The 25,603-nt window shown below is 40.2% G+C and overlaps 3 protein-coding genes across 15 annotated transcripts in view; 1 reads left to right on the forward strand and 2 right to left on the reverse strand.

The window, feature by feature from the left end:
- Positions 1–128: 128 nt before the first annotated feature.
- NKAPD1 (NKAP domain containing 1) lies at positions 129–10,926 on the reverse strand. Of its 8 annotated transcripts, XM_038536163.1 has the most exons (8): positions 10,797–10,926; positions 10,204–10,332; positions 10,006–10,115; positions 9,314–9,390; positions 7,904–8,004; positions 5,380–5,529; positions 3,961–4,014; positions 129–2,522 (listed from the first exon to the last, which is right to left on the reverse strand). In XM_038536163.1, exons 4-8 carry the CDS (start codon positions 9,380–9,382, stop codon positions 2,015–2,017), a joined length of 882 nt encoding a protein of 293 aa, XP_038392091.1. In that variant the 5' UTR covers positions 9,383–9,390; positions 10,006–10,115; positions 10,204–10,332; positions 10,797–10,926; the 3' UTR covers positions 129–2,014. The 8 variants fall into 8 exon arrangements, with proteins under 8 accessions (XP_038392091.1, XP_038392088.1, XP_038392090.1 ...); XM_038536160.1 differs by lacking the exon at positions 10,006–10,115; XM_038536162.1 differs by lacking the exon at positions 10,006–10,115 and having other exon boundaries at positions 10,204–10,233; positions 10,797–10,905.
- A 34-nt stretch (positions 10,927–10,960) lies between these two features.
- PIH1D2 (PIH1 domain containing 2) lies at positions 10,961–17,616 on the forward strand. Of its 6 annotated transcripts, XM_038536154.1 has the most exons (7): positions 10,963–11,211; positions 11,516–11,721; positions 12,130–12,350; positions 13,166–13,289; positions 13,660–13,905; positions 14,822–15,081; positions 17,158–17,616. In XM_038536154.1, exons 3-7 carry the CDS (start codon positions 12,174–12,176, stop codon positions 17,290–17,292), a joined length of 942 nt encoding a protein of 313 aa, XP_038392082.1. In that variant the 5' UTR covers positions 10,963–11,211; positions 11,516–11,721; positions 12,130–12,173; the 3' UTR covers positions 17,293–17,616. The 6 variants fall into 6 exon arrangements, with proteins under 6 accessions (XP_038392084.1, XP_038392085.1, XP_038392082.1 ...); XM_038536156.1 differs by lacking the exon at positions 11,516–11,721 and having other exon boundaries at positions 10,961–11,211; positions 14,891–15,081; XM_038536157.1 differs by lacking the exon at positions 12,130–12,350 and having other exon boundaries at positions 10,962–11,211.
- Positions 17,617–19,923: 2,307 nt separating this feature from the next.
- DLAT (dihydrolipoamide S-acetyltransferase) overlaps positions 19,924–25,603 on the reverse strand; it is a 31,334-nt gene continuing 25,654 nt past the window's right edge. The window contains exons 12-14 of the mRNA XM_038536151.1: positions 23,379–23,541; positions 22,505–22,641; positions 19,924–21,882 (exon numbers count right to left, since the gene is read on the reverse strand). Coding sequence (XP_038392079.1) covers positions 21,753–21,882; positions 22,505–22,641; positions 23,379–23,541 — 430 coding nt within the window. The 3' untranslated portion in view covers positions 19,924–21,752. The remainder of the gene's footprint in view (positions 21,883–22,504; positions 22,642–23,378; positions 23,542–25,603) is intronic.

Raw genomic sequence — 25,603 nt, forward strand, 5'->3', positions numbered from 1 at the left:
ATATAGAGATCTCTGATTGGCAGGAACACTAGGAGTTTGTTCCAAGACCAGTAGTGCACATGAGAGATCTTAGGTTTTGAAGGGCCATCCTAAGCCAAATATAGAAGAGAAATTGGGGTTGAGAAAGGTGAAGAACAGAAAAACAGCTTTATTGCTTATACATGACCAAAAAAAGTAAACATGGCAAAAAACAAAACAGGCAAGATGTGTATTCTTGGGAAAGAAATAGGCCTGCTAGTCTGGGAGGAAGGGAAGGTCAGGACTGAGTAGAACCAACTTCCTGGAGACGCCTTGTTCCACTGGCCCATCTTCCTGAGTCTGTGCTAGAATCAGTACTTTTAAAGCACAGAAACAATACTAAAAAAAATTCGTGCTGAAAACTCCTTCCAACAGATTTCACTTACTCCAAGAACATAACAATTTGTCTTTAGGTTAAGAGGTAGTAGTTACAGACTGTTTTTCCCCCACCTTGGGCCCCTACCAATCCCAAAAGTAAAAATATACGCCATGGAACACTGACAATTAAGTACCAAAGTATTAATATTTCAAGTAAATATCCCCAAAGGTAGCACCTGCTTATAATCAAGGGATAGGGAGCCTCTAGCCAGCCACATATTTTATGACTAAACATTTTATTAGACATCTGTTCTGTAAAGAGAACAACTTTAGTAGTTAGAACTATAAAGTATTACCACCTCATGGAATGTTGTTATATTCTATTGCTGGTGTCTTACGCTGTCCTGCTGCCATGAAGCATTTCTGTATTCTACATGGGGAAAGTAAGGCCAGGGAGGTTAACTTACCTGTTCCAGATGTTGTAACTACCTAATTAGTGGTAGAACCAAAACTAAAGGTCTTGCATTTTCAAGCTTTCTACGCAGCCCATGAAGTGACAACCAGGAAAAACAATGGTGGGTCACTTGATATCCTGTCATAACGAACAAATTCACTTGTGTTCTGCCAGCCTTTTCTCCGTGACATTTTGGTTTCTTAGGATTTAACAGTAGGGATCACAGTATATAGCAAAGGGAAATACTATGGTCTCTGCTTGGTGCTTTAATCAGAAGGCAGACTGGGAAGAAGTAGGTGCGTCCCTGAGAAGCCTGTTTCATTTTGGAACTGATTCGACCTAGTTTCAGGGAAAATCTCAAGGTCATTAATAGATTTAGAAATGAACAAATATTTAAATTGGCAATTGCTACCCTGAATCCTGTTCAGAGCACCATGAGCATGACTAATTCCTAATTTTATCCCATTTGGTTGAGGACTTCCCCAAGATAACTAAAGAAATAATTTTGAACACAAGTCCATTTAGGCGATATACAGCAATGGAAGTAGAAAACCATTTACTATACCAATTACTATGTTTAGGGATATAGTGAGTGTAGCTATGGACCCTGTCCAGCAGGGAAACTTGACAGAAACCCTAGACTCCTAACAGCCGTCTATGGATGTTATCATGAAGGAAAAATGTTTTGCTCTTATACTCATCTTCTCATTAAATAAACTGGACCACATCTATGAGGCCAAAATACAGAAAGATCAAAGCACCAAGGCTGAAGACAAAAAAGGTCAAGTTGTGGCACCTATATAAACAGCAACACGATGTTCCCTTACAACATTCTACACAGCACCAGTTCCAATCCACCTCTTGATCCCAGCCCTTGCTTTCCCCAGATTCAACATCCCAATTAGTGTACCCAGGTTGTTATTGGATTCAGCCTTCTGGGTCCTTTAATTTGCTGTATATGCACTCTACCCTAAATGTGATTAATTGCAAAAAATAATCTCTTCGAGAAAACTTCATAACAAAATACCAGATTCCCTATTAACAGTAAGAGGATCAAGTTTAACAGGCCAAAATAGAAGACAAGAAGTCTGTCAGAACGAATGTAGATGGCACAGGACAGCTCTGACCTCAGGGCCCCTGTGCTGGGAATAGTCACTAGCAGAACCCCAAGGTGGAAGAGCTGTAAGTAACCAGTCAGATGGGAAATGGAGAATGTCTCCTCATCTAATCCTCCTCTGAACTCTCTGCAGACCTTTCATCTGTAGCCACTTTCCAATTTGTGCGTTTATTTGTCCTCTCTTGTATTTCATTGTTAACTAGAGGGATGTGAACATTTTTCTCGCTCTTTTTCCTTTTGGTTTTCTTAGTCTCTCTTTCCTCACCTTCCTCAGAACTGCTGGATGCAGAATCATCCGACTGGGAAGTGTCACTTTCTGCATCCAAGAATAAAGCAGATTTTTTGAGAGACTTTTTCCTGGATTTTTTCTTGCGCTTATGTGGTTGTTTCCTTTTCCTGGTACTAGAAGTCCCGGTTTCTTCCGAGAACTCACTTGAGGAATCTGCTGTTATATCTGTGGCTTCTTTTTTGCTTTTCTTCTGTTTTTTGTGTGACTTTTTTTTCTGCTTTTTTTTGTGGGATTTCTTGGACTTCTTGTGTTTGTGAGACTCGTGGGTAGATGATTTTACTTGAGGAGATGTTTTTTTTCCATTGGTAATATCTTGCTGATCACTACTAACAAAAAAGAGAAACTGCTTTACTATAGAAAATAAAAAGCGTATTTATATTTTAGTATTGAGCATTCTGGATAGAAAGTTGGGGCTGGGGCACCTGAGTGGCTCAATCAGTTAAGTGTCTGACTTCAGCTCAGGTCATGATCTCAGAGGTCCTGGGATTGAGACCCACATCAGGCTCCCCGCTTAGCGGGGAGAGTCTGCTTCTCCCTCTGCCCCTCCCATTGCTCATGCTCTCTCTCTAATAAAATCTTAAAAAAAAAAAAAAAAAAAAAAGTAAGTAGGGGTTAACATCTGAATTTTTAACTAAGAGCTTTAACAAAGGATTACTATGAGACTTTATCACTCTGAGTTTTATTTCCTTATTTTGTTTTCTTAAAATTAAGGTAAAAATTCTAATCTGCCAAACTGAGTTACTGTATTGAATACTATGTATAAAAACCTAAATGTTGGGCAGCCCCGGTGACGCAGCGGTTTAGCGCCGCCTGCAGCCCAGGGCGTGATCCTGGAGACCCTGGATTGAGTCCCACGTCAGGCTCTCTTCATGGAGCCTGCTTCTCCCTCTGCCTGTGTGTCTCTGCTACTCTCTCTCTCTCCTCTCTCTCTCTCTCTATGAATAAATAAATAAAATCTTAAAAAAAAAAAAAAAAACCTAAATATTGGAATCCCTGGGTGGCTCAGCAGTTTAGCACCTGGCTTTGGCCTAGAGCATATTCCTGGAGTCCCGGAATCGAGTCCCACATCATGCTCCCTGCATGGAGCCTGCTTCTCCCTCTGCCTGTGTCTCTGCATCTCTCTCTGTGTGTCTCTTATGAATAAATAAATAAAATCTTATTAAAAAAAAAAACAAAACTAAATGCTGGGGTACCTGGGTGGCTCAGTGGTTGAGCATCTGCCTTTGGCTCAGGTCATGATCCCGGAGTCACGGAATCAAGTCCCACATCGGGCTCCCTGCAGGGAGCCTGCTTCTCCCTCTGCCTCTGTCTCTGCCTCTCTCATGAATTAAAAAAAAAAACAACAAAAAAAAAAACAGGGATGCCTGGGTGGCTCAGTGGTTGGGTGTCTGCCTTCAGGCTCAGGACGTGATCCTGCAGTCCCGGGATCGAGTTCCACGTTGAGCTCCCTGCAAGGAGCCTGCTTCTCCCTCTCCCTGTGTCTCTGCCTCTCTCTGTGTCTCTCATAAATAAATAAAATCTTAAAAAAAAAAAAAAAAAACCTAAATGATATATATATATGCAGAACATCAATCAGGAGAAGGCAATATACCAATTATCTCCCCACAAAATTGCCTGTTATTTTTCTGGGTTACATTTTTAATGGCAAACGTCATCTCCTTTGTAAAATTAGGAACCCAATTTTACGATACTATACGTCAGTACAGACTTAGTATTAATCTTACAGCTTCTAGCTTTTTTTTTCAATAAGCCTATTTATCTTACCTGTCTGTTTCAAATTCTTCAGGGTATAACTCTTTATAACCACTGTGACCCCATCTGTAAGATGACATATTTCATTACATGTATTAGAGCAATGCATACATTTTTGAAAATTAAAAAAAAAGAGACTCAGGAGTACATGCAGACACAGACATGCACAGAGAACAAAGGAAATAGAGATAATGATAGAGCCAATCCCATCTTCAAGCTCAGTAACTTAGTTGGCTACATTTTTTGTACTGCGTTATTATTTCAGACACAAAGGATTCTTTTGTCCATTTGTAAGAGAACTTGCCATTCTCAGGAAACACTAAGGAACTCTTCTATCCTGCTCTTTAGCTGTAAAGTGCTTCTCCAAAAACAACTTGTAACAATACTGTCTACAATGGGACAATTTTTTTTTTTTTACACAGCAATCCTATTGAGATGTAATTCCCAGGCCAGGAAATTCGCAATCCTATTGAGATGTAATTCCCAGGCCAGGAAATTCATCCTTTTTTATTTTTTTTTCACCCTTTTTTAAAGTGTACAATTCAGTAGCTTTTAGTATATTCAGAGTTGTGCAACCATCAACCACTATCTAATTTCAGAACATTTTCATCACCCAAAAAGGAACTCCATTCCTTAGCAGTCACTCTCCATTCCTCCCTCTCCTGTAGCCCATTGCAACCATGAGTCTACTTTCTGTCTACAGATTTGTCTGTTCTGGACAGATCATATAGATAGAATCATATAATAAATGGTTCTTTGTGTCTGGCTTTTTTCACCTGTTTTCAAGGCTCACCCCTGTTGTAGCATTCATCAGTACTTTATTCCTTTCACCATCAAGTAACATTCCATTCATCCGCCCCCCCTTATCTGTAGTTTCGCTTTCTAGAAGCAGTTGCCCTCCTTCTGTCATATTGTCAAGAGGTCAGGAGTAGCCTAGTGGTACTCAAAATGCCTGCATCATTCACTTCACTTCATCTCACCACATAGGCATTTTATCATCTCATATCATCACAAGAAGAATGGTGAGTACAGTACAATTTTTGATAGATGACATTCACATAAATTGTATTATAGTAAATTGTTATAAATGTTCTATTTTTATTTAATCTCTTACTGTCCCCAGTTTAGAATTTAAACTTTATCATAGGTATGTACGTATAGGAAAAAACAGAGTATATATAGGGTTCAGTACTAGGCAGTTTCAGGCAACCACCAGGAGTCTTGGAACATAGCCCCCATGGATAAGGGGGAACTACTGTACCACATTTTGTTTATCCATTCAGCAGTTGATAGACATTTGGGTTTCCACTTTTTGGCCATTATGATAATCATGCTATGAACATTTGTGTGAAATTTTTGTCAAAATAATTTTTAAAAGTACACATTCTCAGGCCAAATATTATTAATGGTCACAAGAATTTAGTTACAAACCTGTCCGGCATATTAGCTTCATAATCATATAACTTCTTGTTCCAGGATTTAGCCTTAAGAAAATCATCTTCCAGTGCCCCAGAAATTTCATTCTTTGGCCTCCAATAGTCTCTTTGACTTTCTTCATCAAAACCATCACTACGCATCCGGCTATAAGGAAAAGCAGAACTTTTACAATGAAAAGCAATCAGTGAGGTTCCTTTATGGAATGTCAATGCATAAAACCCATTGAACAGGGACACCTGGGTAGCTCAGTGGTTGACCGTCTGCCTTCGGTTTAGGTCAGGATCCAGGGATCCTGGGATCAAGTCCTGCATAAGGCTCACCATGGGGAATCGGCTTCTCCCTCTGCCTATGTCTCTGCCTCTCTGTCTCTTATGAATAAATAAATAAACACTGAAAAAAAAACTATTGAACTAAAAGGAAAATAAAACCACTTGATATTGTGTTTAAAAAAAACAACAATAGGGGATCCCTGGGTGGCTCACCAGTTTGGCACCTGCCTTTGGCCCAGGGTGTGATCCTGGGGTCCTGGAATCGAGTCCCACATCGGGCTCCTTGCATGGGACCTGCTTCTCTCTCTGCCTGTGTCCCTGCCTCTATGTCTCTCATGAATAAAATCTTTAAAAAAAAAAAAAAAAAAAAGGCAAAAAGACGTGATCTCTTCCTCTCTGTAAGTCTGAACAGTTGTTCAGTGAAAATCTGACCATTACTACCCAACCTATTGCAGAATACAAGACAAAATGACTTATGAACTGTGGCATGCTATAGCTCACTGATTCTCAAGTACAAGGGCATGCAAAGAGGAAAGTAGAGCATAATCACAGCTAGGGACATTTCAAACTACCCTAGAAATATACTCTCTTCCCAGAAAACTAGTAATTTGCTATCATGAGGGCTTAATAACAGTAGGAGCAAGGCCTAACCCATGAGTATGCTGGGGAAGAAAAACAGTTGAGAACCAAGGGATACAGCCTGTGCTTATAAGATCCACTAACAAATCACTAAGAAAGCTAATGAATTACCAAAAATGTTTAAGGGCCTCCTATATGCTAGGCACTATTCTAGCTGCAGGGAAAGAGATAATCAGAATCCCCACTTCCAAAGAGATTATGTTTTAAAGATTTATTATACTATGACAGGTATCGATAATTCACTCTAAAAACAACATTTTGTTCCTGGAAATGCCTCTTGGAATTGAACCACCAACAGAAGACAAATTATCTGCACCAACTTTATTTCTAAATTCTCAAAGGACCATCTTCAGCAAGAAAACAGACTGCAAAGATATTTATTTTTATACTGAGCCTCTGCCTTCTTTACTGTGGATACCCTGAATATTTTCTTGTCTAAAGCCCTTCACAGGGGCAGCCTGAGTGGCTCAGGGGTTTAGTGCTGCCTTCAGCCCAGAGCCTGATCCTGGAGACCCAGGATCCAGTCCCACATCAGGCTCTCTGCATGGAGCCTGCTTCTCCCTCTGCCTGTGTCTCTGCCTCTCTCTCTCTCTCTCTCTCTCTCTCTCTCTGTGTCTCTCTCATGAATAAATAAATAAATTCTTTAAAAAATAAAAAAAAATTTAAAAAGCCCTTCACATATAGCCAATCACACTCCAAATCCTGAGTATGCCACAGGCACACTCCCTTTTTTTTAAATATCTATTAACTATTCCCTCAGTGGCTTTAGAAATCAGCATTATTACTAGTCATTTTTCATACATACAGCTCTACACTAACAGGCATATGAAGCCCAAGAGATATTTCCAATAATTCAGAGATTTCTATACCTCCACAGACAACTGGATAATTATGCATTTCACATTGAAATTATTAAAAAGGTAATGTGAAAAGCTGAGTGCCCCAACACAGCAAGTAGATGGGGTAAAGAAAAGGCTGAGAGAGGGGATCCCTGGGTGGCTCAGCAGTTTGGCGCCTGCCTTTGGCCCAGGGCTTGATCCTGGAGACCTGGATCGAGTCCCACGTCGGGCTCCCTGCATGGAGCCTGCTTCTCCCTCTGCCTGTGTCTCTGCCTCCGTGTGTGTGTGTGTGTGTGTGTGTGTGTGTCTCATGAATAAATAAAATCTTTAAAAAAATTTTTAATTAAAAAAAAAAAAGAAAAGGCTGAGAGAGAATCAAAGACTAATAGGGGAAAGGAATGAATAATAACTAAGTGACCCTAAGTCAGGAACAGAAAATCTTAAAAGCCACCAGACAAGGTCTGGATACACAGAATCCTTAACTTTTAAGATTGTTCAAGGTAGAATTTTTTAATCATCCATTGCAAATAAATACTAAGAGTTAAGCCACATGCACCATAACCATTACTTTTTATTTTTGGGTCTAGATTTATGAAGAAGGAAGGCTTAAAGATTCACAGAACTGAACTCCTCTATCTTTAGCATACTAAAATGCTTTTATTTATTTATTTATTATTATTATTATTTTTTTAAATAAAATGCTTTTAAATGAAAGTTGAAGGTTCTGAACAAGATCTAAATTAATACTGGTTCTCAAAGCTGCAACTTCACCTTGAACTACTGGGTAACATTTTCCTCCTGGTCCCCCGGTAAGCATCTTCCATCTGTTTCTCCAGTTCTCTTATTTTCCACATATCTGATTCCTCCTGAATCTAGATTAAAAAAAAAAAAAAAAACTAAAAATAACATTTTACATCACAGAAAAGTAACTGACTAATATACTCTGTACTAATTATTGCATTACAGAGTAGGTTATAAGCAGGAACCTGAGAAACAAATTATGGATTCTCTAGAGTGGCTAAATAATCCAACCCAGAGGGACACCTGGGTGGCTCAGTGGTTGAACGTCTGCCTCTGGCTCTGGGTGTGGTCCTGGGGTCCTGTGATCGAGTCCTACATTGGGCTCCCTGTAGGGAGCCCGCTTCTTCCACTGTCTATGTCTCTGCCTCTCTCTGTGTCTCTCTCATGAATGAGTAAATAAAATCTTAAAAAATATAATAATAATTATAATCTGACCCCGTGAATCTCAAATATGTAGAATCCTACAGCAACAGACCTTTTTAACCCTGCATAGACTCATTTATCACTGTATTTTGTAATTAAGCTGCAATTATCAAATGATAACCCTTTATGTTTCAATTTAGTCACCAAGTTCTTTGGATTTATCTCCTAATTCCTCATCTTCATCCCTGTCATTGTTTTCATATGAACTCATCCTCATCTCTCAACTGGAGCACTGCAATTGCCTAACTGGTGTCTCTATTGTTTCACTCCATCTAATCCATCCCCTAATCCAGTTAATAAACCATCTTTCTAAAATACAAAACCCTGCTTAAAAACATTTGATAGGGCAGCCCCGGTGGCGCAGTGGTTTAGCACCGCCTGCAGCCCAGGGTGTGATCCTGGAGACCAGGGATCAAGTCCCATGTTGGGCTCCCTGCATGGAGCCTGCTTCTCCCTCTGCCTGTGGCTCTCATGAATAAATAAATAAAATCTTTAAAAAAAATTTTTTTGATAGCTTCTTTATTGTTTAGAGGAAAAGTCCAATCTCCAAGCATCACAATCCAATTCTAATTCTCCGCTTGAACCTTATCTTCTGTCACTACTCTGCCCCACATTCCTTACTTTCTGGATGCACACAATTTCTTGCCATGCTCCAAAGTGCTTCATGCTCTTTTCTGTTGCCCTATGAGTACATGAGGTTCTGTCTGGAATGATATTTTACAGCTGGTAAATTTGAACCTGTTCATCAAGAAACTAATTCAAATATAGCGGTTCAAATACCATGCATTCTTGCCAAGACTCTCCTAATACGCCAAGGCAGATTTCATTACAGTATGTATCAAATTGATTGTAATTATCTATTTTATTCATCTTTGTATCTCCAAAGTACCAAAATCATGCTTGGCACACTGTATGCCTCCAATAAATGTTGGGGAATAGCTAGTTTGTACGCCTCACCTTATTGTGAGCATCTGTGTGCCGGATGACATTCCTCAGGAGGACTTTCCCCAGTGGAACACGGGACATTCTTCAATCTGAAACGAATCAGTAGATAACATTTAATAACAATAATTTCCTTCATTACCTTATCTTTTATTACAATGTTATAAAGAAGCATGAGATAAAGGAAAGATCACTAAACAAGAAGTCAGAGGTCCTCAGGGGTAGTTTTCCCTTCACCATTCAAAGGGGAAAATGGGGATGCCTAGGTGGCTGAGAGGGTTAAGCGTCTGCCTTCAGCTCAGGTCATGATCCCAGGGTGCTGGGATGGAACCCAGCATCATCCCACTCCCTGATCAGTGGGGAATGTGCTTCTCCTTCTGCCTCTGCTCCTCCCCGCACTTAAATAAATGAAAATTTTTTTAAAAAGGGGGGGGGGGGGGGCGGAATGCCTGACCACACTAATGTGAAGATGAATGTGCCTTGAGATAGTGGACATCCAAGTCCTTTGAAACGGCACGGAATTAAGTGCCTTCAAGAGCACCATTTTATTTAATCCTCAAAACAACTCCATGTTTTATATAAAGCAAGCATCTTCATTCCTGTTTTGCAGATGAAATTCCCCTCAGCCAGAGAACCTAAAGCAAACAAAGTCCAGAGGAGAAAATCAACTTTCGAATCCCAAAATCAGTTTGTGATGAAGCATATACTTAGATCTGACGATGTCAGGGACCACGAGTGTCAACATTTGCCATCAGATGCAGAGACGCCCTACATTTCTCCACTCAGAGGAATCTTACTTTGTACTTTGTACAGAAGCCTCCAAAAAAAAAAAAAAAAAAAGATGACAAGGATATTCAGTGTGTATCTCCCAGCGGTTTTGAGCAACCACCCCACCGCTCACTCACCCCTCGGTCCTGAGGAAATCAGGCATCTTGCTAGTGTGAGACGAAGAACCACTCCATTACAAGATCTCCTCCGACCCAGGAAGCCAAGGAGTCAGGGCTCAGAGGCAGCTCTGCAGCTTCACCCGAGTCCTTCGTGAAAACGCAGCCTTCCCACCGGTTACTGTGCCCTCCGCCGTGGCCCAGGCCGCGGCTGCCTCTCCCCCAGCCCACAGCGACAGCAAGAGCTCTTTCCGGACTGAGGCCGGAGGCTGCGCCGGCGCGGAACCCGGCGGCCGGCGGGACGCGGCATGCCCCGCTCGCGCTCCTCTGGGACGGCCCCGGGGCCTGGGCGCCGCTCTCCCGAAGGGCTGGGGACGCTCCGGACGGGCACACCCCTCGCCTGGGCCCCAACAAATACCCGGAGCGCCCGGAGGGGGGAGGGGAGGGGGAGGGGCGGGAGGGGAGGGGAGGGGAGGGGAGGCTTCCAAGTGGAAGGCAGAAAATACGCCGCCGTCTCTGTCACCGGGATCCCTGCCCCCCAGCGGCCACGGAGCTCGGGGTAACCTTCCCTCCAAACGCCCTCCCCGTACAAACACACACAAACACACCCATACCGTGCGCCGCAGCCTCGCGTGGCGGGGACTGGGGGGGAGCAATCGGTCTGGGAGACAAGGGAGCGGGCTTCCCTTCCAGGCCGGAAGTCGTGCTCCGGAGAAACGCTTCCCACCCCCTGGAGACCCAGGGACACCCCCCACCCCCCCACCCCCCCACCCCCACCACCCCCCGGGAGGGTGTCCAGCCGCCTCTCGAGGTGGAAAGGCGCCGAAGCCAGGGAGGCGGGCGCCTTCCTGGAAAAGAAGTGGGTCGGCCTCAGCGGAAAAGCAAGCCCAACACCAGAAGGGGAAGATCCCGGAACTGGACGTGAAAACACCGTTCTCCCTGGAGCTTTCCGGACCCAATTAGAGGTTGTACCCGGCCCGGTTACCGTGGTAACAGGCGTCGCGGTTTGTCAAGGAACCGAGGGAAGAGGTGGGTGCGCCGCCGGCTGGGAGGGTTGTCCTTTACCGAAGCCTCCCGTGGAGTTCAGCCCTAGTAGAGTATTCGGGGGACGCACAGCTCCTCTTTTCCTCATTCTGTGGCAGCTGTGGGACGCCCCTCGGGGGGTGGGGGGTGGCGAGGGAGGTTGTCCCTAGGCACAGGATGCTCTTAGGAAGTGTCCCAGCCTCCCTGCAGCAGCACAGCTCGTTCTCCCAGTAACCTACGAGGTAGGTATTATCGCCTTCGCTTGCAGGAGCATAAACTGATACATAACTTAATTACATTATCTGCAAAGGCTGCGATTGGGATCGAGGCGTTGTGCCTTCGGAAGCCATGCTCTCAGCTACTGAGCTTTGAGGGACGTGTCCTGGGGCCTCTGGCAGGGTCAGGACTGCATAGGCACGGGTCAGCCAATACCCCGGACCTGAGCAAGAGGCTGGGTCCCTGGGAATGCAGACTTTGACCACTCTACCCTCCGCGCGGGCGGGGGTCAAGGCAGAGGTGAGGACTTGTGGTCTGAGGGGACAACCTGAGATCCTAAGAAGGGGGACTAGATAATTAGGGAAATAGGTAAAAAAGAGTAGTGCTGATGGGGTTCTTGGGTGGCTCAGTCGGTGAAGCTTCTGCCTTCAGCTCAGGTCATGATCTCGGTCCTGGGGTGGAGCCCCAGGTCAGGCTCCCTGCTCAGCGGGGACTCTGCTTCTCCTTCTCCCTTGGCCCTTCCCCCTGCTTGTTTCTCTCTCCCTCAAATAAATAAATAAAATCTTGAGAAAAAAAAAAAAAGTGGTTCTGAGCCACAGTCTTTTAGACACAGGGTGCTATCTTCACCAAAACAATTCCTGACCTGTGCCGCCTCCTCCAAAAGAAGAAACAAATCATTAGTCACATGTCCTTTTTTTCTCCCCGAAGCCCTGTCTTTCCACAGACTCAAGAGGCCTATTTTCAGGTCCACCATGGAGTCTTCCTCAAAGGGTCGGCTCACCCAGGTTACTCAGCTCTGGAACCTCCTAGATGATCTGGCTGAAAGTGATCCTGAGAGCTATAAAAAGTTCATTCAGCAGCAGCTCAAAGAAGGGAAAGAGCTCTGTGCTGCCCCAGAACCACAGCTCTGTCTACAAAGCAGGATCCTGGTCTGTCGCCTTGGTACTCAGGGGCTGGCGGTGTTGAGGGAAAGAATCCTGAGTAATCAAAGAATCACTTACCTTTAGCTATTGCTACTTTAAGAAAACTTGAAAGACCTTTAGCTATTGCTACTGTAACAAAACTTGAGAGGAACCACCACTCCAAAGGGAGAGTGAAACATAGTGTGGAAGATTAGATTGAAGGAGTAAGAATGGGAAATTCACAGTTGATATATTTTGGAGATCTCAAAGCGAGCCATTTTCTATTAGAATAAAAAAACAAGTGGGACACCTGGGTGGCTCAGTGGCTGAGCATCTGCCTTTGGCTCAGGTCATGATCCAGGGGTCCTGGGATCAAGTTCTGCATCGGGCTCCCCACAGGGAGCCTGCTTCTCCCTCTGCCTATGTCTCTACTTCTTTGTGTCTCTCATGAATAAATAAATCTTTTTAAAAAAATGTAATGATTTAACAGAGACTCGCAGAGTTGGAGGTTTTCCACATAAAGAGAACTTAACTTACTTCGCTGGAAGGTAAGGAAGTTGGTGACGCAGGGTCATACCTGGAATAGCTGCTTAGATCACTGCCCCCTCCTTCCTCCCAGTTCCTCTGGGAGCAGCAACTGGATCTTGATGAAAAGTCAGTGGCTTCAGGGAAATCAGATAACAGTACAATTTCTCAAACACAGTTTTAATGAATGGAAAGGCTTACTCGGAGTCTAAAATTCTCACACTCCAAATTCTGTGATGAGCTACCTTTAGGATATTTTTAAATGAAAAAAAAAAAGACCCTAGGTTTTGAGATGTGCAAAATTATTTGCTTTTTAGAAACCAAAGGAAAAAGTACTTTTTATTAACCTGTGTCAGTGGAAAAGGATCCCAGCTCCTCAATCAGCCACTCATCCAGTACTTATAAGTGTTGGCAAACCAGAAGATATGTCTGAGACATCAGGTACATAGAATTAAGGGAGAGAAAGTATATTTTAAAAACTTTATTGGGAATAAGCATGGGCCAGATTTTACTTGGTAAAAGGCATTACAAGTAAAATATTTTATTTGGCTATAATGTAGTTAATAACTAATAAGCATACTTTTATTTATATGAATTGAATGCTGCTCAGTTTTTCTCATTGTGACCCATATAAAATGCCAAGAAATGCCCTAATTGGAAATTTTTGTATTGAGCACCATTGTGATTATCTCTGAAAAATACAGAATTTATGCTTACTAGCTTTATCCAAGATTATGACTTAATATATTACCTGACAGTATCATTAGTGAAACAAGTTGTCTTCATTTCACATCCTCTGAATTAAACACAGATGTTTATACAGTCATCAGTGTTGCCTACAATCCTGATGTTCTCCAGGCAGCAGAAAAGGACCAAGTGAAAAAAGACCAGTTAATACGGATGGCCATGAAATGCATTGAGGAAAAATTCCAATTCACTCTCTCACACTCTTACAGTATCACTAAATTTAGAATAAAAGGAAGCATTGAAAGGATGAAACAAAATCTGATGGGAATGCAAGCTCACCCTACAGATTTAAGAGAGAAAATGAGAAAGGGTAAGTTAATAACCGTAAGGGGGAAATTTAACTGATCTAAAATTGTTTTGGATCCTGTGTACATTTTGCAAACCAAAAATCTTGATTTTAAAAGATGAGAAACTTAAGATAGAAAAATATAAAGATTAGATGTTAGAAATATTAACATGTCCTTAAACATTTTTAAATCCTGCAAACTTTTTAACCCAGCTCTTTAAGATTATTTAAGATTTTATTTATTTGGGGGGGTGCAGAGGGAGAGAGAGGAGACAGAGAGAGAATCTCAAGCAGACTCCCCACTGAGCATAGAGCCCAACTCGGGGCTCAATCTCACAACCCTGAGATCACGACCTGAATGAAATCAAGAGTCGGATGCTTTGGGGGATCCCTGGGTGGCTCAGCAGTTGAGCATCTGCCTTCAGCCCAGGGTGTGATCCTGGAGTCTCAGGATCAAGTCCCACATTGGGCCCCCCGCATGAAGCCTGCTTCTCTCTCTGCCTGTATCTCTGCCTCTGTGTGTCTCTCATGAATAAATAAATAAAATATTTTTTAAAATAAAAAAAAAAGAGTCAGATGCTTAACTGACTGATCTACCCAGGTGCCCTGGGTTTAAGATTTTTTTGTTTAAGGTTTTATCCATTCATGAGAGACAGAGAGAGAGGCAGAGACATAGGTAGAGGGAGAAGCAGGCTCCCCACCAGGAGCCCAATGCAGGACTCGATCCCAGGACTCCAGGATCATGCCCTGAGCCAAAGGCAGATGCTCAACCACTGAGCCACGCAGGCATCCCAAGATTCTTTTAAGATTCCTAAATGAATTTAGTTTCAGTTTTATTTGCCATTTTGGCTAACACCACATCTATTACAGTTCATAGCCTGATAATATTTTATGTTGTTGATTAATCTTATGATTTAATCTCACCCTTTTTTTCTATAAGAACTAACCTTTGAAGAGATAAGTAGTACTCTGAGCAATCCAGATCACTTTCAACTTTTATTGCCAAAAGGCGAAGTTTCAAGCAAAAAAAGATGTCTGATTGAGGAGATTTCCAGTACAGAGATCCAGGTAGAGATGAAGGAACCAACCTATGAATTAAAAATTGTGGCTGACCAGAAGGAGAAACCTCAGAAAATTGAAATAAAAGTTGAATTACCTGGTATTAATTCAGTGTCTCTCTGTGACCTTAGTGTTTCTGAGGTAAGTCGAATAAGTAATACCATAAATTGTATCAGTCAACACAATATATTATGCTGTAGTAACAAACTCCACAATCTCAGTGGTTTATACCAGTTTGCTCAGGTTACATGTCAGGTAGACCTGCTCTGTTCCAGGATTCTTGCACATTTTAAGATACAGGTGGAGGAGGAATTCCCATTTGAGATATGCCATTCTCATGGAAGAGGAAAACAAATGGCCAAGCCATGCAATAGATCCTAAACTTTCTCTCAGACATAGTATATGTCACTTTTACTCACATTCTGTTGTCTAAAGCTAAGGCATAAGGCTAAATCCTCCATCAATAGGGCTGGGAAGAATATTCTTTTTTTTAAATATTTATTTATTTATTTATTTATTTATTTATTATTATTTATTTATTTATTTATGATAGACATAGGGAGAGAGAGAGGCCGAGGAGGAGGGAGAAGCAGGCTCCATGCCAGGAGCCCGATGTGGGACTCGATCCTGGGACTCCAGGATCGCGCCCTGGGCCAAAGGCAGGCGCCAAACCGCTGAGCCACCCAGGGATCCCCTGGGAAGAATATTCTTACAGGTAGTCATTGACTTCAAATGGCAGGAATGTATACCCCTCTAACACAAAAAGAACAAAATATTGGCAAAAGTCCTAGAATCTGCCACAGTCCACTCTCAAGATGACAAAAATTTGCTTCTTTCTCCAAGAAAGTTACCCCTAATCCCAGTATCAGACTCTAAACTATAGGATTTTGCCATTGTAATCTGCATTCTCCTCCTGAACACAGACCTATGAGCTGAAAAGACAAGTAATCTACTGCCATAGCCCCATGCACCATACAATTTGGAATGGAGAGAGGATAACCATAATTAACAGTCTCAGTTTGGAAATGGGGAAAATATGAGGCTTACTGGTGCACAGCAATTCTGAAATCCTGATAGGCAGATACTATGAGGGTATCTCTCCTGCAGGTAGAGGATGTTCTTGATTAGGTTCCACTACAAGATTCCTTGATTACCTAGCCCCCTAGTTCCATTGTTTTCCAAGACTTTCAGCTTCATTCTTTGGATGGTGTTTCCCTTTTTCTGACTCACACTGGCCACGTCGGAAAAGAACATTGGAGGGTATACCACCATTACATGCTGAGCAGTTTACTCTGTTAAATGTTTTGGGAATGATGGGCATAGAAAGGTCATTTTAAATGTTTTAGTCTAGGCTGGTAGTGTTTTATTTGATTCCGATCAGTGCCACTCCCCATAATTCTTTATTAGACATGTTCATTCATTTTTCAGTTCCCTTTTTTTTTTTCTTAATTGCTGTCTTGTGAGCCAAATGTAAGGATTAACTGAGCTCCACCTTAAGCCAGTGAGAGGTTTTAACAAAGAGTGTAATATATGATGTGTGATTCAATCTTTACTGCTAGGCTGTCTTCATCAGTCTTTGTTGCTATGAAATAATTTTATTTTTTACTGGGCTAAAATAAAAATTAGTTCCATTTCTCAGTCCTGATGTCTTAGAATTTCTGGGCTCTGTATTCTTTAAATACTACTTGCAAAAAAAAAATACTACTTGCAAACTGGGAAATTGTTTTCTAAGCTCGTCTCTTTTTGTAGTAGTTTATTAAATGTAGTCAATGGAAACAATGCATGCAACCAACATTCTATTTTCACACTTCTTTACCTCAAGCCACAAATTAACAAGGTACGTCTTTTAAATTACTGTGATAAAACTATCAGTTTTACGAAGGGTTTTATCACTATAAAACGCAGATCACCATTTTTCCTATTGTCAGTAAATTTTCCTCACTGTTTGCTGGTCAGCCACAAAGTCAATGCCACATAACCTAGGATGGCAACACCCAACTTATGGCACTGTATCAGTTAACTTTTGATGTATTGAGCAGCAATAACAAAAAAACTCAAAACCTCGGGGAGTTTACAACAGCAACTGTACAGCTCATTGCAAGTCACATGGCAGTAAGTGGGATCCTCCTCTTATGGAAAAGGAGTGAATAACTGGGAATGACACAATAACACATATTTTAACCAGGAAATACTTTCTCTTTTCATCTTTTAAAATAGGATGATTTATTGATTGAGGTCTCTGAGAAGTACAGATTACATCTGAATCTTCCGGAATCTGTGAATACTGAAATGACTACAGCCAAATTTATCAAAGAGAAAGCTACATTAATCATCACAATGCCATTGGTATAAGTCAAGAGCATCATCTGCTTTGGGTTTTCAGTGCTGACTAAAGACATGTGAATAATAGGACCTTCATTATGGGTGACATTATGGGTGAAGAAGTAATGGTTTACCTGAAACATTAGTATTTTCTAAGAGTTCTTTTTGATGGAATGAGATTTTCTCATCAACTTATGTTTGTCTTTTTTTCCTTCTTCTCAAACTTGGCTAGAAGCAGAAACTATTAAAATAGTATTGCCATGATAGATGGTTTTGAAGCCATTTCTCTTAAAATAACAAATTGTCATTTGGGAAAATTCTTTGTGTTTCCAAGTAAATTGTGAAAATTCTTGATTTACTGGTTGAAATTCTGGTTTACTTGGTTGTCAGTAGCAAAGTTTTACATCAGGAATAAATCCCACACTGTACATGTGAAGCAATGAAAGTTTCCTCTGGCTATACAGTTACAGGGCCAATGTAATTCTATGCAAACATATGCTTCTATGAAACAGCTCTGGTGGGAGGAGTCCAAGCTACCCAGACAGATCTTTTAATATTAAATATGGACTTGTCGAGCAGCCCTGGTGGCTTAGCAGTTTAGCGCCTGCCTTCAGTCCAAGGTGTGATCCTGGAGGCCCGGGATCAAGTCCCATGTCCCGGCATGGAGCCTGCTTCTCCTTCTGCCTGTGTCTCTGCCTTCTCTCTCTGTGTCTCTCATGAATAAATGGATAAAATCTAAATAAATAAATAAATAAATAAATATCAGTCTGTGAGCTGGATACAGTGATGCAGTAACAGTAACTAGACTGCTTATTGCTCCTAAGTAACTTATTGCTCAGAAGATGCAAAATACATCTAACCCTAAGAAAAAGGATATGACTTTGGGACAAGTGCCTTTCTCCCAGGAAAGTATTTTTTTTAAACTTATTCATTTATTTATTCATGAGAGACACAGAGAGAGAGAGGCAGAAATAGGCAACGGGAGAAGCAGGCTCCCTGCGGGACTTGATCCCAGGAACCCAGGATCACACCCTGAGCCAAAGGCAGACACTCAACCACTGAGCCACTCAGGCATCCCCTATGAAAATAATTTCAAAAAGACACAAGTGATGTATTTATCAACTTCCATTCGTCAGATGGTTGTTCAATACAAAGTATCAACTTCATAGCCCAAGCAATGTTCATGTCAAACCTTAAACATCCTTAATCATCTTTTCTAGATACAGTACATCTTCCTTGTAAGTTCAACATAAGGTCTTTAAAATTCGTATTCATGCATGGGACGCCTCTGTGGCTCAGTGGTTGAGTGTCTGCCTTTGGCTCAGGGTGTGATCCTGGAGTCCCAGGATGGAGTCCCACATTGGGCTTTCTGCATGGAGCCTGCTTCTCTTCCCTCTTCCTATGTCTCTCTGCCTGTGTGTCTCTCATGAATAAATAAAATCTTTAAAAATAAAATCCTTATTCATTTTAAAGCTTTTTAACTTTAGAAACTAATACAGTATATAGAATAGAAACAATTGCTGTGTGATATTTAAAAACAAATAACTTTCTTAAACTTGGTCTGGATTTGAATTCTCCCAGCAACAGGATAACTTACCATCTGAAAAATTTTCTAGAACTGTATGATGTTCTAAAGTTAACGTATCTATGATATTCTGATCCCTCAGAAAACTTGGAATGCTTTCGCTTTACATTCTCTTCTACAAAATCATTGTCAAAACATGTCCTAAGAACTGCCGTACCTAACCACATAGAACCGGTTGAATTTCTGCTCTGGTATTCTCAGCCCTTGTCAGCAGCTAGGTGTTTGTGTACTCATTAGTAAAATGCATCTCAAGATCTAACATGCTTAATTTTTAATTTACATTCTTGTTATTTTCCAAAATATTTTACTTATTTCAGTGGATTTTTATAAAAACTTCTCCTCCTCCCTCTCCCTAAAAATGCAAGACTTTGCCTAGGAAGAACATTAATAACTGTGGAATAGTTTAATCTGAATCTTACCAAGATTTTTCTCCCTTGAAACTGGAATTTGAGATGCTAAACCAGATTTTTCTACAACCTTGGTTTTTTGTTTTTTTTTTTTTAAGGTTTATTTATTAATTTGAAAGTGTCCAAGCAGGGGGAAGGGGCAGAAGGAGAGGGAGAGGAAAAACAGATATCCCATGGAGCACAGAGCCCAATAGGGGCTCAAATCTCACCATCTGCACATCATGACCTGAGGTGAAACCAAGAGTTGGAGACTCAACTGGGTGCCCTTACAAACTTGGTTTTAGAGAATTATCAGTAATGATTATTTCCCCAAATATTCCAGGGCTTGTGCATTACTAGATGAATACTCCTTGCAACCATTCATATCATCTCTCAGGCTAGTTAACTCCTATTTCAGACCATGCTTTGGGATAATGTAACTTCACTCAAAAACCTCAGGGTTGTGATAAATATCTAACAGGGCCAGACTATGCTTTTATCTTGCTATGTGGCACACTCCACCATGAGGTGCTTCAGTAACTCCCAAGAGCTTGAAGTGTTAGATTATATCCTTTATTTTACTAATTCCACATGCTTAAAATGCACTTGTATTAAGAGTATACACATATATAGCTATCTCTGGCTTTAATCATTTAATGTGAAAAATAATTATCAACTCATCAAAAATTAGACAAGACACACTGAAAACAGTTTAATTTTTAAATAATTTCAGCAAAACTTTTAACTTTTTTCTTTCAATTCTGGTAAGAGAAATAGACTGAATCCAGATTTAGATTATACCTCAGATTAATTTTTAATTCAGAATAATTTTTATTAGGAGACAACTTTTATTTTTCTTTCAAGGGAACAACAGCTATATAAGCATTTGCCAAGAATGAATTATCTTTGAAGTTTTATGTATTTGAACCAGACATGGCTCAGATTGATGGTCCCTTGTGATAAGCTTATTCCTTCTGCATAATCTTCAATTCAAGCTAACATTACTAATTACCAAAAAATCAATTTAATGTACTGCTTTCATAATAATACAGCAAGGGAAATATTCTGGAATATATGCAGTGTCACTTGTGCACCATGTAATAACATTTAGAAATAGATTCCACACTGAAAGACCTAAATTCCAGAGGGCTGCTCCACACATATACAAGGAAACACTGGTCAGATTTATTTTAAATAGTCATAAACAATTCCAAATATTTATTAAAACACATAAATTCAATAGAAAGTCTGGAATTATGATGTTCCAAATTCATTTTTATTATCCTGAATATCACCTCCCCTCCACTCCCCCTCCTCTAAGAAGAAAGGCAAATCGTAACAAAATGGAAAAAAATATTTAGGCTGATAAGGCAGCAAGCAACCTAAATTATTTTCTCTCCAATAGAATTTTAGGACTTTCTATTATACATGAGACAACACTGGGTGGAAAAAACAGAACACTTTTGTACACACTGAACATTTTTTACTTTATCCAAGTAGAAATGACCACTTTACTCTTTTGGCTCTCCCAACTGCTTACACCAATGTCTCTCACTCTTCCTTTCAGACAGGACTTGGTGATAAATGGACTTTGGCACATATCTCACTAGAAACCATATTTTACATATATACACTTATTTCAGTTACTCGATACAGTTTTCCAAAGTTATTTGAGTAACAGATTCTGAGAAGTTCATTTGCAAGTAACCACCAGTTAATCTTGGAGGAATAATTTCTACTTTCTTTTAAATTCTATAAGCATATTATTTTATTTGAATGTAATTTTAAATTCTCTCAGAATTATATGTGTAAGTCATTTAAATAAATACCCACACAAATTCTCATTTATACCAAGTAGCTGGTTTATATTTGTATATTCATTTCAAGAGGTGAAAACAACTATTTCGGGATTCATAGAAAAATAAAGGACAGTTGGTTGAAGAAGTCTAAGAAAATGTTAACTTTAAAAATTTTACTTAATTTCCTTAAAGTTCTCTACCCTTCCCATCTGTGATAAACCAAGATCATGTAACAGAAAAATTCAAATTAGGGTTGAATTCCAAAATCAAGCTTTAATTCAAACCCTTAATCCAAGAGAATGAGCTTCTTTCCTTGACTTCTCTTTCCCTCAAATCTGAGCAAACATTTGAGGCAATTACATTTCAAAACCTCAAGATTTCATCCAGATTACTTTTATGTATCTGTTTCAACAGGAAACCACAATCCTACCTCTACATTTCCCAATGGAAGTACTTATCACCAAAGGGCCAGGCCACATGTTCCCCTGACTAGGAATACACAGCTCAAAATCTGGTGTTCATTAAATGTGTACAATATGTGGGTGTAATTGGCATTTAAAAAAATTCAGTAATGCCCATTACAAATAACTTATCTGGACAGACTCAAAAATAACTGGTTAAAACTTTAAAATAAAAAGAACCACCTGTGTAGTAACATATATATATCTTGGTAAGAATGAACCACTGTGACCTGGGAGAGTCTAGAAGTTCTTGGGTTAATTATAACAACATGGTGATAGGTTTTTCAAGGTACTTTCTAAACTCAGCAAGCCACTGGGCTCCAACTGCTCCATCCACAACTCGATGATCACAACTGAGTGTAACAGACATCATGCTAGCCACATCAAATCTAGAAAAAGATAAAAAACATTATTAGGTATCCTGAAAGCAATCACTAGTTTTTAGCCAGTAACCAACCCAAATGCCACCTCCAACTAGGTAATATTATTTTCCACCTACTCTTTATGTACTATACACCTCTACCTCACCCTCTAGATTGACAGACCAAACAGCCATCTGGAGCATGGGCTGGCAAACTATAGTCCCTATTCAAATCCCACCAAATGCAAGTTTTCTGGAATTCATTTACATATTGCCTATGTTTGCTTTCTCACTACAATGTCAGAGTACTTGCAACAGAGACCAGGACTCAGAAAGCCTAAAATATTTACAATCTGGCTCCATGGGAAACAGTATGCTTAACCTCTCACCTATAGTAAATAAGGCTTCCCATCTCAAATAGGATTAACTGCATTTAGTAACAGAAGAGTTGCTGCCCTAAGAAACTTCATTTTATACTTAACATTCTATACTAAAGTTCCAAAAGGCCAAGCCAATAATTATAAAACTGAGACTTAAAAAACAGGTATAATATGCAAACAAACAAAAAAATACAACCACCACCACCAAAAACCAAACAGGTATAATGTAATGAAAATGAACTTCAAACTCCCTTTTATTTTGTTACTTACCCTTTTTCATTATCTGCTGGAACCAATCTATCCTCTGAAGCACCAATTGCCAAAATACATGCTTGAGGTGGGTTAATAATAGCAGAGAAGTTCTTAATTCCAAACATTCCTAAATTGGAGATTGTAAAAGTGCCACCCTAGAGAACAAGAGATTAAAAATAGATCATATTAACTGCCTGTCAACATAAGCCAGAAAAAAAGACAAATATTCTGTGGAAAGACCTTAATATAATCTTTAAGAAAGGCCTCTGAACTACCATAAAAAAAAAATTTAAAAAAGGAAAACAGCACGAGGTAAAAGATGTGACTTAGCTTGACTATGATCATCTCACAATGTATACATAGATCAAAACATCAAGCTGTACACTCTGAATATATACAATTCTTATTTGCAATTTATTAATAAAAGCTGAAGTGGGGAGGCAAGCCTAAATTATCAGAAAATATATAACCATTAGAGTATGAACATAAGTCAGTTGTGCAGCTTTTGCAAACTGCTGGAAAATGTCTTTTTAGCTTTAGGGTATTCACTTTTTATTTTTATTTTCAGGGACTTGTATCAGGAAGAATATAAGGCAGAATCAAAGGTGGAAAACACAATAAAAGCATTATGCCACCTCTCCCTTTTAAAAAAGATTTTATTTCACACACACACACACACACACACACACACACACACACACACACAAAAGCAGAGGGGAGGGGCAGAGGGAGAAGGAGAAACAGACTCCTCAATAAGCAGGGAGCCTGATGTGGGGCTCGATCCCAGGACCCTGGGATCATGACCTGAGCCAAAGGCAGATGTCTGGGATTATGCCACCCTTAAAATTAATGTAATTCTTAACATTCAGAAGGGAAATAAATAATACCTTACCTGGAACTCATGAGGCTGTAGTTTACCCTCTCGTGCTTTGGTTGCTAAAGAAACAACATCATTAGCAATAGCTTCCAGTCCTTTAATATGTGCATTAAATACAATAGGTGTAATGAGTCCTGCAGGAGTGCTGACTGCAACACTGACATCCACGACATGGTTTCTATTTAAAAAAAAAAAAAAAAAGGAAAGGAAATTTCAATAATCATCAATGTTTATTAAGAGCTCATGTGCAGATTAAGCAAGAATACTGATATTTACCTCAGTTTGGGCTACTGTTTAGCCAGTAGCGTACCTTTCCTGGTTTTGACATTTTGCTATACCCACTTCTTAACTTGGACTTTTAAAAAACGAATGAGAAATGTGTCGGTAGGCTGACTTCATGTGTGCTTTAACTGCCTTGTACCTGCCTTGCCTGATAGATGGGTGCAGGTGGAAAAGGCCCAGCATTCAGTAAGGATTACACAAAAAGAAATTCCTGGATTCTGAGATGAAGTAGACTGTTTGGAGCTGAGTCTGCAGAGTTTGAGATAGAGGAAGAGTGGAGGGAGAGGACTCTCTTGTGGGAGAAACAGGAGAACTCAGGATGTAGGGTAGTAGCATCTCAGAACATTAAAAGTAGGTTTCCTACTCTGTATTATGCCATGGGTACCTTTGCATCTGAGTCCCTTCTCAGAATAGATATTTTTAACACAAAATAATTACCAAAATAACTAAACAAAAAACAACTATATAGAAATTCAATTACCACTATTTAAAAAACAAAATTGTGATGTAGTATTAACTCAATAACAAGATCTGGCAAGAGGTCTAATAATTGAAAAAATTTTGAAGTAGTGATAAGCAAAAAACACTCTTTTAAAATGACACCTGCAAAAACTACAATCTGATATGAAAATAAGTGATTTTTATTGGTCACCAGCACAAGTACTATTAATAATACCTCTTTGAGTTGTTCCTTATGTTTACAGTAGGAGAAAATGCCAAATTTCAGTTAGAGGTAATGGAAGGGATTATTTATTCCCCCTCATCCAAGTTTCCAAATTATTCTTAAATTGTATCAACAGCCTCCTTGGAGTTTGTGTAAGGACCCCTGGAGAAGTATTCTGCAAGTGAGAAAAAATTAAAACTTCTCATGAAGGAAGAACTCCAGCTACTTCTAGGCCCAAGTTTTAGAATATTATGGGTATCATATCCCTCAGTGTGGCCAAGCTGACTAGGGGTATTTGTGGGACTGTCACTTGCAAACACAAGAACCTGCTCAAACAGAGCACTGTGTGACCCCTTGGCAGCTACCGCGGTTGGACTCTTGCCAACGTATCACACAGCAAATACTGCTTTCCTAATGATCCTGTATTAAAAAAAGTCTTCCTCCTAAGAGACTAATAAGCACGGTGTTTCTTATCTTGTTGACCACTGAATATAGTAAACAGTACAAATTCAATAAATATTTGTTGAATGCCTATATAAATGAATGAAGGGCATTTGATAGCAATTAATGAACAATTCAGAACTTGCCCTGCAACCTTGATCTGCTCATCAAAGAGGTGTTTTCTTCAGATGCTCTTAAAAGGTTAAACATTAATTTACCCTATGACCCAGCAATTCTACTTCAACTAAAGAAAAATAAAAATGTTAAGTCAACACCGAATTGTTACACAGGTGTTCATAACAGCTCACTAAAAGATGTGTCTTTGTCTTAATCTCAGAATCTATCAATGAGACCTTACTTTTATATATATTTGAGAGAGAGAGAGAGCATGAGTGGAGGGAGAGGGGCAGAGAGAGAGGGAGAAGCAAACTCCCCGCTAAGCAGGGAGCCCAATGGGGGGTTCCATCCCAAGACCCTGAGATCATGACCTGAGCCAAAGGCAGATGCTTAACCAACTGAGCCACCTAGGCGCCCCATCAATCTGACCTTATTTAGTAAAAAGATCTTTGTGGGTTAATTAGGATCTTGAGATGAAATCATCCTGAATTATCTGGGTGGTCCCTAAATCCAATGCCAAGTGTCCTTGTAAGAGACAGAGAAGAAGGCCATGTGAGATTAGAGTTATGTTGCCACAATCCAAGGAATGCTAGAGCTACCCAAACTGGAAAAAGCAAGAAAGATTCTCCCCTAGAGCCTATGGAGGTTTGCAGCCATACTAACACCTTGCTTTTAGACTTCAGGCCTTCAGAAGTAGGAGAGAATAAATTTTTGTTTTAAGCCACCCATTTAGTGG

Source organism: Canis lupus, chromosome 5, assembly GCF_011100685.1.
Source record: "Canis lupus familiaris isolate Mischka breed German Shepherd chromosome 5, alternate assembly UU_Cfam_GSD_1.0, whole genome shotgun sequence".
NCBI classification, from domain to species: Eukaryota; Metazoa; Chordata; class Mammalia; order Carnivora; family Canidae; genus Canis; species Canis lupus.

Bases quoted from the DNA above. Each gene is read 5' to 3' on its own strand.
- PIH1D2 (XM_038536154.1), top strand. From the start codon at position 12,174: ATGGAGTCTTCCTCAAAGGGTCGGCTCACCCAGGTTACTCAGCTCTGG. The intron at 12,351-13,165 runs GTCTGTCGCCTT...TTTGCTTTTTAG, and splicing joins GTCTACAAAGCAGGATCCTG to AAACCAAAGGAAAAAGTACT. The intron at 13,290-13,659 runs GTACATAGAATT...AATTAAACACAG, and splicing joins AGATATGTCTGAGACATCAG to ATGTTTATACAGTCATCAGT.
- NKAPD1 (XM_038536160.1), bottom strand. From the start codon at position 9,382: ATGTCCCGTGTTCCACTGGGGAAAGTCCTCCTGAGGAATGTCATCCGG. The intron at 8,005-9,313 runs GTGAGGCGTACA...TTTTTAATCTAG, and splicing joins ACACAGATGCTCACAATAAG to ATTCAGGAGGAATCAGATAT. The intron at 5,530-7,903 runs GTGAAGTTGCAG...TTTTCCTTATAG, and splicing joins ATGTTACCCAGTAGTTCAAG to CCGGATGCGTAGTGATGGTT.